The sequence below is a fragment of the Eptatretus burgeri genome, chromosome 10 (genome assembly GCF_056783735.1).
Source record: "Eptatretus burgeri isolate ZD-2024b chromosome 10, Ebu_testis_v1, whole genome shotgun sequence".
Classification (NCBI taxonomy): Eukaryota; Metazoa; Chordata; class Myxini; order Myxiniformes; family Myxinidae; genus Eptatretus; species Eptatretus burgeri.
Genome location: NC_140970.1, coordinates 18,713,344 through 18,730,799, shown reverse-complemented (window position 1 = coordinate 18,730,799; position 17,456 = coordinate 18,713,344). Strand labels below are relative to the sequence as shown.

At 46.8% G+C, this 17,456-nt stretch overlaps 1 protein-coding gene across 2 annotated transcripts in view; it reads right to left on the bottom strand.

The window, feature by feature from the left end:
* The window catches only part of LOC147018028 (glutamate receptor-interacting protein 1-like), a 125,572-nt gene that overhangs the window by 2,227 nt on the left and 105,889 nt on the right, over positions 1 to 17,456 (bottom strand). For both annotated transcript variants that reach the window (XM_085897247.1, XM_085897248.1), the window contains 2 exons: positions 15,278 to 15,385; positions 3,339 to 3,485 (listed from right to left, as the gene is read on the bottom strand). In XM_085897247.1, the coding sequence (XP_085753373.1) occupies positions 3,339 to 3,485; positions 15,278 to 15,385 (255 nt within the window). The remainder of the gene's footprint in view (positions 1 to 3,338; positions 3,486 to 15,277; positions 15,386 to 17,456) is intronic.

Below are 17,456 nucleotides of genomic sequence, written 5' to 3'. Positions count from 1 at the left end.
AGAAAACGATCCCCTTCACCAGACCTATCAGCTGACTTCCAATCATCAACAAAGTCATGGAATCAATCATTGCAGTTGATGTTAAATCCTTCCTTTTCTTCAATGGCCTGATCTCAGATCATCAATTCAGATTCAGACCACGTCACTCTACATTAGACATGCTGCTTCTGATCTCCCAATAATGGATGAAAACCCTCAATGTTGGGCATGAGATCAGGGCCATCTCTCTCGACATATCTCGAATAGACAATACAGTCTGGCACACTGCCTAGCCCTCCAAACTCTCTACCTATGGCATCCAAGGCCAAATCCACACATGTTTTGCTGACCTCCTCTACTCTCGTAGCCAAAGCATAGCTTTCAACGGGATCCTTTCATATCCTCTCCCTGTCAAGGCTGGAGTGTTCTGGGCCCAGTTGTATTCGTAATTTTCATCAATGATTTCTTTGACTCCATAGAAAAATCTTCTTTATCCATTTGCTGATGATTCCACCCTCTGCCGTAACATCCCTCATTCTTCAGATTTGGTGGGTAGCAGCCTCTTCCTTCTCTGTTAGCATTGCTAGAATCATGAGCTTGTTAAACACTTGGAACACGTCTTTCAATCCTGACAAATCCCACACTCTCACTCTGTCTCTTTGAAAGGACCATTGGTAAACCCTCCCATCTATTTTCTTAAAAATCCACTTGAAAAACTTCAAACTTTTGGGCCTCACTATCAGCCATGACCATTCTTGGGCAAACTATATTTCTAAGTTGGCCTCCCAAGCCAATCACCAATTGGACATCCTTCATCATGGAAAGTCCTTCCTTAGCACATCAACTTTTATCCACCTATTTTTTTTGCCCTAAAATTTTGCCCTAAAAACCGAATACATTAAAAAAAACCAAACACAACGTAGCGTTCATCTTTGTACACGTGTCTCCCCCACCTGTTTGAGCCGCATCTTCGCCCTTTGTTCATTCAGTTAGTCGGTGGAAGTACTCGTGAAGGCATCTCTCGTGTGTCGATCGATACTTTAGGCCTCAGTCACATTTGCTCTACGGCGAGGATACGGCGGCCGTACACCCTATGAATTGACAGAAACGTGCGGCGGCCGCAGAGAAACTGAGGTGGCTTCAGGGTGGCCCTACGCCGTATGGCTATATTTTACAGGCCGTAGGGGCACCATGGAATTATAGCGCGGAGTTATAACTTTTTTTCATTTCTACGTTCGCCGTAGAAATTCGACAAGCCGAAACAAAAGAACTGGTAAAAAATAATAATAAAAAAAAATTAACCCATTCGTTACCGTCCGTCTGGCCGCACGTTCGGCTTAGGGTCCCCCTGCGGTTCCCCTGCGGTCGCCTTGCGGGCACCTTGCATCTGCTTGAAAATTCTATGGCCGTCGCAAGAACGCCCTAAGGTCACCGTGCGACATCAAATCAAATCGATGCGTCACCGTGTGACATACAGAATCCCCACGTTTTCGGTCTCCACAATTTATAAATACCCCGTGCGTCTACCCAAAAAATAAAAACGTGTGACTGCTACATTGTGTGACCGTGGAAATACTGCGGCCGCTTTATAATTGCTAGTGCCCGTACATTTTGTAGACCCTCCGGCCGCCGAGCCAAATGTGACTTAGGCCTTACCTCGTGTTTTCACCTTCATTTGTGATGTTTGTTTTTTTAATCATCTTGTGTTTTAATTAATAACAAAAAAAGCAATCCGATCGCGTGGTGTGACGGACTGTCGGGCAAGGATTGAATTTCACAGAAAAACCAGTTGTAATTTGGAATATCCATGATTACGTCAGCCCGATGCGTTTGATGAAAGTGATTGTGGTTCTGGGGGCATCATGTTGATGAGCTGCCCTGGGGGCAGCGCTCTCGCAGAGTGCACGAGCGATCGGAACCCAGGCCGGAGCTCAAGCCTGTGTTGACTGTACCAGTTTACATACAATACACCGCCACCGAAGGTCATTCACTCATCTTATTTTACCTTAAACATGGGGAATTTCAGTTTAAAGTGTCTTGAAAGTGGGTTTTCTTTGGGTCCACGAACGGATTAATTCACTCCATTATTTCTTATTGGGAAAATATTTTTGGAATCCGAAGTTTTTGTAATCCGAACAGCCTCCTGGAACGAATTAAATTAGGATTCTGGGGGCACCACTGTATAGGCAAACACCTACACTCCGATCTCTAGTGGTAGCGCACGGTGGACGCACGGTCGACGCAGACTGCCACGGAGGCCGTACGTAGGTGCACGGCGGGCATAGGGGAACCATGCGCCGACCCTGCGTTGCCCTCAGGTAGTCACACAGACCGCAAGGCCACCATACGGCGACCGTGGAAATAGTGCGGCCACCGTAATTTTTTGGGCGTTGGGAAAATTCATTTTTCATTGAGAAGAGCTTACGGCAGCCGCAGGAATAACGCAAGCCCACCGTACGCCCTACGTACGGTCGATGTGGAACACATCTACGTCATAGCTTGGCTTGTCGAATTGCTACGGCGAACGTAGAAATGAAAAAAACGTTATAACTCCGCGCTATAATTCCATGGCACCCCTACGGCCTGTAAAATATAGCCAAACGGCGTAGGGCCTCCCTGAGGCCACCTCAGTTTCTCTGCAGCCGCCGCATGTTTCTGTCAATTCAGAGGGCGTACGGCCGCCGTATCCTCGCCGTAGAGCAAATGTGACCTGGGCCTCACCACCATATCAGATCATTCCCCATCCAAAACCATGATCTTCTCTAGTGCTAACATTGCCTCCCCACAAGCCCACCTCTTTCCAAGTTTCCAGATTTTCCTTCCTGAGAGGTTGCAGCTGTATCCATGTTTTCTACCCCATATGTCCTCCCCTTGCCCTCATTCTTCCACACATCCCTTATTTGACCAAATCGCTCTCATCCCTGCTGTTGGTATGTTTCCCCCATCCATATATACCTCTCTCTCTCTATCTCTATCTCTATCTCTATCTCTATCTCTATCTCTATCTCTATCTCTATCTCTATCTCTATCTCTATCTCTCTCTCTCTCTCTCTCTCTCTCTCTCTCTCTCTCTCTCTCTCTCTCTCTCTCTCTCTCTCTCTCTCTCTCTCTCTCTCTCTCTCTCTCTCTCATCCTGATCCATTCTCTGTTCGAGGTTCTCCACGAGCCTCGACATTATTTACAAAACAAAAAAGTAATGCTGTGTAAATTACACACTTAACAATATGTTTAATGAAAACAATAAAATTCATTAATAATTGCCATGTGTCTGTCATGTTCAACAATAGAAACAAGAAAGTCGAAATGCAGGACTACAACACCTTTGACACTGGTGTCTCCCACCTGCAACAACCAGGTACCTGTAGGATCCTATCGTAAGGCCGCAATCCCACCGCTTCAGCTGCACCTCCAGGCCGGACGGCACTGACAAAGACACCAGGTTCCAGAACACCGTCCGCAACACTGAATCCAAAACCATCCACTCCAGGCGCACGCAGCAAAGAAAGCTGTGAAAATGTACAACATATATTCATATTATCATGGAATAAAAAACACACGATGGAGGTTGTGGAGACTTCATTTGCTCCCCTCTCCAAAAGGGTTTTCTGCCTTGGGCGTAATCCATGTTAAGGTGTATATTCATGTTAAGATAACTAATCGTGGTGTTTCCGAAAGCCGCTTCTAATAACAAAAGTAATAAAACTAAATGAAAATAATATTTTCCTAATGTTATTACGAAACAATATTAATACTAATAATATCCCCTCTCCCCAAGGGGTTTTTCCTCCTTGGACAAATGGTGTATTAACTCAGAAAATGACACTCGGCACGTTCTGATGAACTTGAAGGTCAGGAAAGTGACTGGTCCTGATGATATCAGCGCTGGCCTGCTGTGGTCTTGCGCTGATTAGCTGTCGCTCACTCTAACTTTACTTTTCAACTGGCCACTTCAGCTTTGTAAAACTCCCCATGTTTTGAAAAAGTCCACAATTTTCCCTGTGCCAAAGCGTTCACCAGTGAGTTGCCCAAATGATAATAGAACAGTCGCGCTCACATCCATCATGATGAAATCTGTTCTTCCTGCCTCCCTTGACCCTTATCGGTTTGCCGATCGCTGTAATCGATCAGTTGATGATTCCGTTTGACTCGCTCTCCATCACATGTTAAACCATCCTGATAAATGGATGCCTTCCTACGTTAGGTTACTTTTCTTAGATTTTAGTTCTGCTTCCAATACGATTTCACCTCATAAACTTCATTTTAAACTTGATGGTTCGATTTGCAACTGCATTTTGGATGTTCTTTTTGACAGATCACAGGTGGACAAAATAGGTACGAAAATTTCTCAAACGATCACCCTGAACACCGGAGCGCATCAGGTCTGTGTTTTATCCCCGATTTTATCTTCATTGTTCAGTCATGATTGTGTTGCATAATCCGATAGCTCACTGGTGGTGAAATTTGCAGATGACACGACTGTTGCTGGCCTGATTCTCAATGGTGATGAAAGCGATTACCATAATCAAGTCGAAAAATTTATGGAATGGTGTTCTTTAAACAATCTTGAACAGTGTCGTGAAGACAAAGTAAATTATTGTTGACATCCGGAAAAACAAAACTCCCATTCAATCCTTGGTTGTTGTTGTTGTTGTTGTTGTTATTGTTGTTGTTGCCCTGCCCTGTCAGTTCTGCTTGAACAGATCCGCGGCACGGAGATAGCCAATCGATCTCCCAGGTGGGACCCAGAGACCCCTCACATCTATGATGTTGTGCTCTTGTCTAAGTGGAGCCACGACCGCTCCATAATGTCTTCAATCATGATAATATATCTTCCATAATACATAATGTCTTCCATCTTCCACAATAATCTTCCATAACCGTCTTCCACAATGTGTTTTGTTGTGTGTGGGGCGGCCTGGCAGAGGTTACAGGTGTTGTCAGTGGTGACGTCGAGTCTGTGTTTGTAATGCAAGAGCTGTGGGTGGTGTCCACAGCAGAGGTGTGCAAGGTGAACACGATCAGACCTGGGGAGTAGCTGGCCTGTGTCATGGTTGGGTGGCGGTTTACTGCACAGGATAGTTTGGGCCTAGTTTGTTGATTGCGTTTTTGGTGATGTGGGTGTGGATATGTTTTTTGTAGTTTCCGTTGTTCATTGGGGGAATATTTTGGAGGATATCACTGTAGTATCTTTGTAGTGTCACTTTAACATGTCTAGGGGTCTGTGGGTGGTTGTGCATGTAGTTGCAATGGTGATGAGGGTTGGCACTTGCCGTTGCAAAGAACTGTGCACCTCTCATGTCCAAGTGGCCTTTGACTTTTGCATTTTTACCTCTGTGTGAAGGTGCTCGATGGGTGTTGTTAATGCGCAACCTGTGAGGATGTGAAGGGCTTTGTTTTGTATGATCTGTAGGGTGTTGAGATGTGTGTTTAATAGGCTTGAGGCTCAAGATGTACGGAGATAGTTAATGACGGATTGAATGTACTGTTTGTATATTAGTGATGTTGCTCCTTTGTGACGTCCGAAGTCCTTGGTGAGTGCCCACAGTGTGTTCGGCATGGGTGTGCATATTTTTAATGTTTGTGATGTGATCAGAGAATGACATGAATATTTTAAAAGTGATGCTGAGTATTTTTGTTTGGTGTGTGTGTGTGTGTGTGTGTGTGTGTGTGTGTGTGTGTGTGTGTGTGTGTGTGTGTGTGTGTGTGTGTGTGTGTGTGTGTGTGTGTGTGTGTGTGTGGTGATCAGATAATGACACGAATATGTTAAAAGTGATGCTGAGTATTTTTGTTTGGTGTGTGTGTGTGTGTGTGTGTGTGTGTGTGTGTGTGTGTGTGTGTGTGTGTGTGTGTGTGTGTGTGTGTGTGTGTGTGTGTGTGTGTGTGTGTGTGTGTGTGTGTGTGGTGATCAGATAATGACACGAATATGTTAAAAGTGATGCTGAGTATTTTTGTTTGGTGTGTGTGTGTGTGTGTGTGTGTGTGTGTGTGTGTGTGTGTGTGTGTGTGTGTGTGTGTGTGTGTGTGTGTGTGTGTGTGTGTGTGTGTGTGTGTGTGTGTGTGTGTGTGTGTGGATCAGATAATGACACGAATATGTTAAAAGTGATGCCGAGTATTTTTGTTTGGTGTGTGTGTGTGTGTGTGCGTGTGTGTGTGTGTGTGTGTGTGTGTGTGTGTGTGTGTGTGTGTGTGTGTGTGTGTGTGCGTGCGTGTGTGTGTGTGTGTGCGTGTGTGCGTGTGTGTGTGTGTGTGTGGTGATCAGATAATGACACGAATATGTTAAAAGTGATGCTGAGTATTTTTGTTTGGTGTGTGTGTGTGTGTGTGTGTGTGTGTGTGTGTGTGTGTGTGTCTGTGTGTGTGTGTGGTGCTCAGATAATGACACGAATATGTTAAAAGTGATGCCGAGTATTTTTGTTTGGTGTGTGTGTGTGTGCGTGTGCGTGTGTGTGTGCGTGTGTGCGTGCGTGTGTGTGTGTGTGTGCGTGTGTGTGTGTGCGTGTGTGTGTGTGTGTGTGTGCGTGTGCGTGTGTGTGTGTGTGAGTGATGTGTGGTGTTGCACTATATTCCTTGGTGTAATTTGTTAAAAGAGTGACTTGATTTTGAGGGGGATACTTTCATTTGGTTGATCATGATGGTAAACCATGTTTGTGGGGTGCTGAGAAAGCGTTGTCGTTGTGTTGTGGCGGTGTTGATGTTGCCATGAGTAGGGGTAATGGTTATGTCGTCTGCATACGAGGCTATTTGGGACGTTCTCGGGTGGTTGTGGAATGTCCTGCATGAACAGATTAAAGATTGTGAGGGAGAGGATTGAGCCTTGAGGGACTCAGTTAGGAAAGATTGTGGGCGTGATGATTTGCCGTTAAAAATTACAAATGACTGTCTGCATAGCTTGGTGTTAACTTAGTAGCTAGTTTAGGATCCAAGGGCCCTGAGTATGAGCCCCTTTGGCTGCTGAATTAACACCAGGTGGGGTTAACTCAGCCTCTCAACCTTCCGAGGTCAGCAAAATGAGTACCAGTGTACTGGTAGAGGGGCACAACATCAGCGGCACAGCTGCGCTTCCAAGAAATGATAGCTACCCGGCAGCCAAGCTGCCATAAGTAAGAACAGAACATTACTGTCTGCATGATCGGTCGTTGGCCAGCCAGCATTTCATGTTGTTGTGCATGTTTGTGTTGAGTATCGGTTTGGTCGTGCGTCAAATGCTTTTCTGATGTCCACTGTGGTGAGAATAGTGCATTTTGGTGGTTCCCTATTGTTGAAGCCATCAAATGTGTTTTGTGTGAGGTTTGTGAGGAGCGTGGTGGTGGAGTGGTTTGGTCTGATCCATGGTGGGTGTGTGAGAGAGGGATGTGATGGTTTGTGAGTGAGATTTTTAGCATTCTGTAACTTTGGAGGATGTGCAAAGTAATGTGATCGGTCTATAGGAAGGGGCTTTGGTGGGATCTTTGTTTGGTTTAAGGAGGATAATAATTTTGCATCATTTCCAAATTTGGTAATCCCGTGTGGTCCAAGGTGTTTTGAATGCAAATTGGAGATGTTGTCAGGCCGGAAGCCTGCAAATATTTGGTGTTTGTGCGGGAGTGAATGACATGATGTTGGTGCCGAGTTAGCAGCTTAGTTTGCGTCTTTTAATACTGTTGCAGGCCGGGTATCAGAGAGGAGCACGACCGCCAGATGGAGCAGTAGAGTCGGCTCCCCCGAACACCCAGAATTTAGATCGTACCGTTCGGAAAACTCCGACAAGTACGGGTCCCTTACCGGACCGTGAATTGTCAATAATTCCACCACGTGGTACAGGGTTATTTGACAATCTTCAAAATACCTAGAGCTCCACGTGGCGAGTTTACCGAGTATTCACACCCTCGACGGCGCTCGTACGGAACGAGCCGCGAGCGTGCTCGAACCATGTGCGATCCGAGATGATCACCGAGATCCGTCAGTCCAAATGTCCCCTTACGGCGGCAACAACGGCCTTGCTAATTCTCCAACACACATCACGCTAAGCCAATGGAAGGAAACACAGCAACGAACCGATACATTTAACACATGGGTTTATTCATAATGGGGGGAAGGCCGGAAGGAGGGAAGCAGGCAAGAAGGCAGAGTTATCCGACTAAAGATATGCACGTATGTACAGCAAGGCACTTAACAATTCCTACTTATTAGACTGGCGCCACAAACAGACACACACACACACACACACAATGGTGGCCACAGCCTTTATTGAGGCCTCCAGCTCGGAGGGAAAGGCGAGCTGAAGACCAGAGCCTGCCTCGGCCCTGTCCTCCTCATGTGGTCTTCGAGCTGATTCGAACCAGGCACCAGCGAGAGGCGAGCCGAATCCAGACACCAGTGAGCCACCAGCGGCCTCTCGAGCTCCAGCAGATCTTCACGCGCTCCGCCAGTTTCTCTCACTCGCACAGATTTTGACGCTTCCACAGATTCCCTTGCTCCTCCGATCTCTCCGGTCTCGATCTCTTTTTCTCTCTCGATCTCCACGTCCCTTTTATTGCTCTCGGGCGCGGTTCGCTCAGGCGTGGCTCGCTCTCGGGCGCGGTCCAAGCGAACAGATTCATGCCCATATTTTAGAATGGAATTCATCCCTGAACGCATTCCGAATACGCCCGCATACCAGCGAGCGCACGGAAAACACCGGGAGCAGAGGGTTTTCGCTGTTGTCGTATTTGGAGCTGTAGTGGCCGTCGTTGTTGTATTTGGAGCTGTAGTAGCCGTCGTTGTTGTATTTGGAGCTGTAGTAGCCGTAGTTGTATTTGGAGCTGTAGTGGCCGTCGTTGTTGTATTTGGAGCTGTAGTAGCCGTAGTTGTATTTGGAGCTGTAGTAGCCGTCATTGTTGTATTTGGAGCTGGAGTAGCCGTCGTTGTTGTATTTCGAGCTGTAGTAGCCGTAGTTGTATTTCGAGCTGTAGTAGCCGTAGTTGTATTTGGAGCTGTAGTAGCCGTAGTTGTATTTGGAGCTGTAGTAGCCGTCGTTGTTGTATTTCGAGCTGTAGTAGCCGTAGTTGTATTTGGAGCTGTAGTAGCCATAGTTGTATTTGGAGATGTAGAAATCCTAACTATTAAAGTAACTCACAGCGCATGTACATTTATTCACCCATTAGACTAGGGAAAGGGAGCTATCTATCCACATTCACTTATCGAAATAACTGAGCTGTAGGACCTGAATGTTGTGTGCTCATGGCTTACAGATTCGCAACACTACCCTCCCCTTTTTACAGACTCATTACGAGTCGACAATTTTTCGTGTGACCAGCATGTATAAGTTCTCCCCAAATACATTTTACCTTCGGATCCCTGAGTGTGACATTTTTTCATACATGTCCCAAAAATAAATAACCTAATGCGCTGCGTAACTAACAGACTCACTCGGACAACTTAAATAAAATTGCCGGTGCTACGACAACCATGCAGGTGGGTCAAAGAACTTATTTACAACCTTAACTTTTCTATTTACACTAACCATGGCCCAGGACCTGTGATCTGTGAAAGGAAGAAAAAGTCACAAACAAAGTCATATCATTATTGGTGGCTTGAAAGAAGTCTCTGGCACAGTGAAATGGATGGACACGGACGCAAAACACAAAAATGCACAGGCTGCACAATGCAGTCCTTGGAGTGGCTGCCTCCAGGGCAGTCCTTGCAAAACACTGGTGATGGACCTGGTGCACATGGTTGAGATGGTGAACACAGGGGAAATGCAAATAAAGGTAGCAGGCATGGGGTTATGGCAGAGGCAGGCGAACAAGGCATGGCAAATGCGGAACAGGTGATACAGCACGACAGGCCGGCAGGTGAAGCTGGCCGGCCTCTGGTCTCGTTCCGTGTGGGTCTGGAGGGAGTGCGGTGGTGCCGGCCGCTCTGAGCACGGGCTCGAACCTACCCTACTGTCTCCCCCCAACCTATCGCCTTTGCCCGTCTCTGTCCATACCCACTCCCTTAATTTGCAACACAAAACAACCAAATTTAGCCACTTTTATTTTTTTATAATTTCATCTCCCGAACCCCCTTTCTGTCTTTGTCCAGCTAACCTATCCTGTCAACCAAGCCTACTCCCAACCCTTAAAATCCTTCCTGGAAGGGAATAAGGGAGATGCTAGCATCCTGTCTTGAGGCCCAACAAAGCCTCAGAATGCCTCCCACAGATTTCAGCAATCTATCAAGGTGGGTCCAACGGGCTACAGAGAGCGAAGAAATGGATGGTGCGAAGGGGTACATCTCCTAACTATCCTTCTTTTTATAAACTTTAAACTACCCCAGGGCTTTTCCATACGCCTGTCACTTTAAACTATGGGTTCCAACAACCATGATTCCCATCACCTGTGTTGTTGTCAATTATAAATTTGGGCCCAGCCCTCAAATTTTCCTCTATGCCCTTGCACAATTTCATGGCTGGGCAGCGTGGCTCACTTGGCAGGGATTCCCCCTCTGCCAAACTCTAACTACGACACCCCGAGGCCCTGAGGTTGTCTCCGAGCCTACCTGCTCCCTATGAACGCGGCGGGTTGCCCTTCCTGGCATTGCCCCCCTTCGATGGCCACGTGGCATCTTTGGTGCTCCGGGTACCGTTCCACGGATTGCCCGTGCCCAGTACACTATCCCGGTCCCTTGGACCCTTGGCCTACTCTGACCGACCAGTCCAGTTCCCAGAGTGCCCTCTAATCAATACTCACCTTTCCACAGCCACGCTCCCAGCCGGTCCATGGACTCTTGCACCCCTCCAAACAGGTTTCGAGCCTTCTTTCCACACCATCAACAAAATGACCTCCTTTTAGTAAATTTAATTAACCCACTAACATTAAACTGACCCCGGGGTCAGTTGGATGGGAATCACTCCTCCCCCCACTCATTCATCCGCACCATGCATTCCACATTCACTCCATTCACACACTTGGGCCCACTGACCCACATTCACTCATTACACATTTTTCATTTTTCACATCATTCGGACACTGAGCTAACTAAATTCCCCTAACTCGTGCTCCCTCGTCGTCCCTTACACTAACGCACGTTCCTTTTAATATACATAGCTAAGCTACGTCCCCACTACACATTCCATGTCTGTCCATGTCTTCCAGAAAAACCCAAAAAAATCCATTCTCTAAATCTATCCTAAAATCCCTCGAACTAACCCATTCCATGGGCTCCATGAGGAACAACCCATGTCCCCATGAAGCCGGTCTAACTAACGCTAACCCATCCCACTAACCAGTGCTTCATTTGCCCAAATACTGGGATATGTACTTGGAGCGAGGCTCTTTTTTTACTTCTGCACCGCAATGGTGGCGGTTTACGTCTTGCCCGTTCGTCCCTAGGGGCGATACCAATGTCCCCTCAGATGGCCGATAATCGAGGCCTTGTTCGACGGCTCACTCACTCGTCCCTTCCGATGGCCGATCCGTGCAGCCATGACATCACCCTGCCAATCCCAACAAGCGCTCGCTCTTGGGGAATTCCCCAGGTGGGACAACGTGCACTGTTTCCCCGGCATTCGTGCCGAGAGATCCCCGCCGATGACGTCACCCGCGCACCGAACCTGCGCGGTTTCCCGTGCAGGCCAGCATGCGCGCATCATCCCAGAAACCCGCTCCGCACGTTCTGCGAACAGAACATGTGGTAAGCAGCACATGATGCCCCGCACACGCGCCCATGTGGGAACCCGCGTGTCCAAATTCACACAACCCTCGCCACCATTTTAGCCGTCCGCGAGGCCTTGTTGAATCCTACACGGAGGGTTTCCGCGCCGGAATCGCTCCACGAAGACGGGCGCGTGAGGGCCGTACGCAAAATGCCGAACGGGCCTCGCACGCTTCGTCCTGCGAAGCCGGCGCGGTTGCCACAATGACTTTATACGGAGCAAAAGGCTCGCCACACCCGTCTCCCATCTGAATCCGTCCGCGTTTCAATTCCTCGCATGCACTCACGCAGGCCATGACACACACACACCATACTTACCTTCCGGCACACATTTCCTCACACACTCCGGGACATTCACATTGGGGATTCGCGTCACCACAAGCAATCCCTGGGTTTCGATACCCCCCAAGCTCCGCGTTTATCCGTTTATATCAGCCATCCCCTCAACCTCCTTCGGCCCGATCGGACTCACCTCGTCGCGATCTGCTTCAAGGAGGCATAGCGTCTCCCTTTGTTCCTTAAGGAGGCTATCCTGCTGCTTGCACCGGGTCACGAAACATTCCCCCAGCTCAACCCCATTGCCCCTCACAAACTCTATGTGTGCTCGTTTTTAGTTTCATTCAATTCGTTCCCTTCTACTTGTTCCATCTCTCGTGTCTCTGTTATTTCTTTTAATTCCTGCGTCCCCGTCACCTCTGTTAATGTTTCTGTCGTCCCCTCGTGTCTCAGCCCTGCATGTTTCAGTCTCCCCATCAATTATGACGTCGCTTGTGCCGTCGACCTTACCCGCCTCCATCGCGGACCGGACATATTGCACACTCTGTGTTGGTTTGGTTGGTCCGCCACGTGGTGCCGCCATTATGCCCTTCATGCTCGCCTGCAGGTTTAACCCCATGCTCTGCATCTCCCCTCTCTGGGTTTGCATGTCACCCCTCAGTGCCTGCGCATTCACATCCATATCGCTTCGCATGTCATCCATTTTCTGCGTCAAAATTTTCAGCAGCTGGCTCATGTCAAATGACAGAGCCGGTCCACCATGATGGTGTGCGGAACCGGCAGAAATCGGGGGTGGGGGGGAATTTGACAGAGGGGGGGGTTGTCATATGCCGCCCCTACGCCCCTTTCGGACGCTGAGTTTGGTTCCGGGGAAAGTTCCTGCATGGGGGTGGTGTCCTGGACCATGGGTTCGTCTACCACTACATCTACCTCTAAACCCACCTGCTTCTGCTCGTCTTGGTTTGCCATATCGCGTGTTAGGAAGATAATTTAAAATACTCATAATTTGCGGGAAACGGGGGGGGGGGGTCGCTCCCTGCACCCCTGATCCAAATCCGTGAATTTTGTGGAGACGGAGGGGTTCGAAACCCGCTCCTGACACGAATTTGCTGCCGGATTTGAACCTGTCAATTTTGTTAATGGAGGCAGAGGGGTTCGTATCTCCACGACTGACACCAATTTGTTGCGGGCCGCGTATCGGCGATGAGCACGACCGCTAGATGGAGCAGTAGAGTCAGCTCCACCGTATACCTGGAATTTAGATCGTACCGTTCGGAAAACTCCGACAAGTACGGGTCACTTACCGGACCGTGAATCGTCAATAATTACACCACGTGGTACAGGGTTATTTCCCAATCTTCAAAATACCTAGAGCTCCACGTGGCGAGTTTACAGAGTATTTACACCCTCGACGGCGCTCGTACGGAACGAGCCGCTAGTGTGCTCGAACCGTGTGCGACCCTAGCGGATGATCACCGAGATCCGTCGGTCCAAATGTCCCTTTACGGCGGCAACAACGGCCTTGCTAATTCTCCAACACACGTCATGCTAAGCCAATGGAAGGAAACACAGCAACGAACTGATACATTTAACACATGCGTTTATTCATAATGGGGGGAAGGAGGGAAACATGCAAGAAGGCAGAGTTATCTGACTAAAGAGATGCATGTATGTACAGCAAGGCACTTAACAATTCCTAGTGACTAGATTGGCACCACACACACACACACACACACACACACACACACACACACACACACACACACACACACACACACACACACACACACACACACACACACACACACAAAATGGTGGCCACAGCCTTTATTGAGGCCTCCAGCTCGGAGGGAAAGGCGAGCTGAAGACCAGAGCCTGCCTCGGACCTGTCTGCCTCGTGTGGTCTTCAAGCTGATTTGAACTGGGCACCAGCGAGAGGCGAGCCGAATCCAGACAGCAAACCGCGAGCGGCCTCCCGAGCTCCAGCGGATCCTCACGCGCTCCGACAGTTTCTCTCGCTCGCATAGATTTTGACGCTTCCGCAGATTCCCTCGCTCCTCCGATCTCGATCTCTTTTTCTCTCTCGATCTCCAAAGTCCCTTTTATCGCTCTTGGGCGCGGTTTGCTCAGGCGTGACTCGCTCTCGGGCGCGGTTTGCTCAGGCGTGACTCGCTCTCGGGCGCGGTTTGCTCAGGCGTGACTCGCTCTCGGGACGGTCCAAGCGAACTGATTCATGCCCATATTTGGGAATGGAATTCATCCCCGAACGCATTCCGAACATGCCCGCATACCTGCGAGCGTGCGGAGAACGCCGGGAGCAGAGCGTTTTCGCTGTTGTTGTATTTGGAGCTGTAGTGGCCGTCGTTGTTGTATTTGGAGCTGTAGTAGCCATCGTTGTTGTATTTGGAGCTGTAGTAGCCGTAGTTGTTGTATATGGAGCTGTAGAAATCCTAACTATTAAAGTAACTCACAGCACATGTACATTTATTCACCCATTAGACTAGGGAAAGGGAGCTATCTATCCACATTCACTTATCGAAATAACTGAGCTATAGGACCTGAATGTTGTCTGCTCATGGCTTCCAGATTTGCAACAATACTTCTTTCCTCTTTTCTGGGTCCTGTATGACGTGTTTGCATTGTGGCCGATGAGGATGGTCGCTTGTTGTTTCTCTGATGGTAAGTTGTCTGTGGTAGTTATGGCTGCAGATGAGGGCGTTATGCCACTGTTGGAGTTAATATAATGATGCAGTTTATGGTTTTATACAAGTGTTTGGTATTGATTGAGTAGTCTTGTGTGCATCGAAAGGAGTGCTAATTTTGTGGGGTTTTTTTCACTCTTATTTTGTTGTTGATTTCTGTGTTTTGTGTTTGAATCATTTCTACTATCTCAGGTGTTTTGGGTGTTTGTGTGTTGTTTTAACTTTTCTCGTTGTTTGATGAGGTGTGCAATGGGTATACTAGATATTTTGAAAAAGTTTTCAAAATAAACAAAAACATCCCTGACTGACAAACCCAAATATTTTGAGAAAAACTTTCCTTAATCCTCCCTTCACTCGAGATAAATGCTAAAATTGCTGTAATAATCACTAATGGTGTAAACTACAATTGGCAATTTTCATGTCACTCACATATCAGGGCTGAGAAAACCAATGCCGTGAACTACTGAAGTTTAAAGGGATTGTGACAGTTACAAATCTACAAAACATGAGAAGCCTCAACAAGAAACTCCAAATACAACTTACCAGGAATCCACATTATGTGGGATTATGCTCCAAAGAGCATTTTTAACAGGGTGAGGGTTAAAATGAGTGTGCAGGCAGGATACTGGCAACACATTATCTTTGGGTTATTGTTAAATTTTTACCTTTATTCGCTCCAGAGACTGACAGGCTTCAGAAACCAAAGGGAAGCGATTGCAACCTTCATTCTGAGTCAACGATCCATGGGAAGCTTGGTCCCATCTATGAGTGTCCTGCAAGAGGCCCATAAATACACTCCACTTTCAAGTTCCAAACTCACTGTGAACTTTTAAAAGCAATGACACTTAGTTGGCCAAACAAATGAGCGACTCAACCGCTTTCAGCAGTGATGGCATCTATTTTTTTTTAATGTATCATTTATTTCTAGATCCATGAAACTTTTCTGAATGCAGATTTGTTAAATCAGCAAAATTTGGAACAAAATATTTTCGACGAAGGGTAAACCATGCTCGTTACCAAAGGCGAAGAACCACCATATTTTCACTCACATTTCCTCTGAAGGATGAGAAATGGCACAATATTACACCTGATATCTTCCAACATTTCATACCAAGATTAAGCGACAGCAATGCCACATCACAAACAGAAACTAAAAGGGCACTCGGTAAAGCGCATACCTCTGCCGCGTAATGCCAAAGCCACGAGAACATATCGAGCCCAATACATTTTTTGAAATATCATGTTATACAGTACTATATCGTTTTTGGCCCCATCTCTCAATGGAGAAGAATCACTTTTAAAATTAAATAATTCTCGTACCCAAATCCGGATTCGGATCTTCACCAAAATCGAATCAATTCGTCCTTGCGACACACCCAACCTCTCCACCAAGTTTCGTCCAAGTTCGTCCGAACCTTTTTGAGATATCGTGCTATATATAGGTTTCGCCCTATCTCTCAATGTTGAAGAATCACTTTTAAAATTCTCGTAGTCGGATCCGGATCCAGATCGTCACCAAAATCTAAACAGTTCGGCCTTGTCACACATCAAATATGTCAACAAAATTTAATCCAGATCCATCCACAACTTTTTGAGATATCCCGTACACAGACAAACAGACAGAAAGGGGGTGAAAACAACGTCCTTCACCTTCGGTGGCGGAGGTAAAAATTGTGAAATAAATAACTCAATAATTTTCCTTCCTGTCTCAATACCTTTGGTCATAAAGAGTATATTGTGCAATGGTTATCTGGAGGACTGGAATGTTGAAATGTCCTTGAGGGTCATGAAATGCTATAATTGTTAAATTTTTCAACATATGGTATTTTAAAGCATATTAAGTTCAAGAAAAACATGAAAACATACACCAATGTCTACTAAACCTGTACACTGCCAAAAATAATTTTATTAGCAAGAAAATATTTTCTCGACAAAAGTCGAGCTTTTGCTACAGTCTGGCATCCTGCCGTGCTCTCAACTCTTGGATTACCGACTTCCTTCACTCTTACAGCCAACGTGTGACTCTCAACGGAATCCTTTCATCTTCTCTCCCTGTCAAGGCTGGAGTGCTCCAAGGGAGTGCTCTCGGCCACATACTAGTCCTCAACTCCATCAACGATCTCTCTGAATCTCTGAAACCCCTTTTTGAATCCCATATGCTGATGACACCCTCTGCCGTAACATCCATAATCCTTCAGATGAGCAAGGCAGCAACCTCTTCCCTTTCTTCAAACCTGGATAAAATCACAAGATAGTCAAACACTTGGAATGTATCTATCAATCCTGACAAATCTCACACTCTCACTATCTCTCTCCAAAAGGACCGTCTGGAAAATCCCCGCATATACTTTCTTAACAATCCACTTGAAGAAGTGCAGTCCCTCAAACTATTGAGTCTCACTATCAGGCACAATATTTCTTGGTGAAACCATGAGCCAGCAAGCTGGGAGCAACAATTCACATTAATTGCCACATCTGATGCAATTTAAACGCTCTAATGGTGATGAGGTGCTCCATTTGAAACTTTTTTTTTTTCGATACATGTAGCTTTCTGTTGTCAAGGGTCTGTAATATAAAAAAATTGTATTGGCATCAATATATTCATTGGCATACCACCCTTCTATATGTATTCACATTTGACTGTTAACTTACTTTCTTAATCTATAGGTGAGTGGAGGAGCGAGCGGGGGCAGGGGTGGAGAGGAATGTTAAGTGATATTACGTGGACATGCTATTTGTCATTATTGGCTTGTATACAGGTCAAATGATACGTGATGTGATGACATACGAGTAAGGCTGCAACCTCAGACCATTTATCGTTCAGTTTCATTCCAGGGTCGGAAG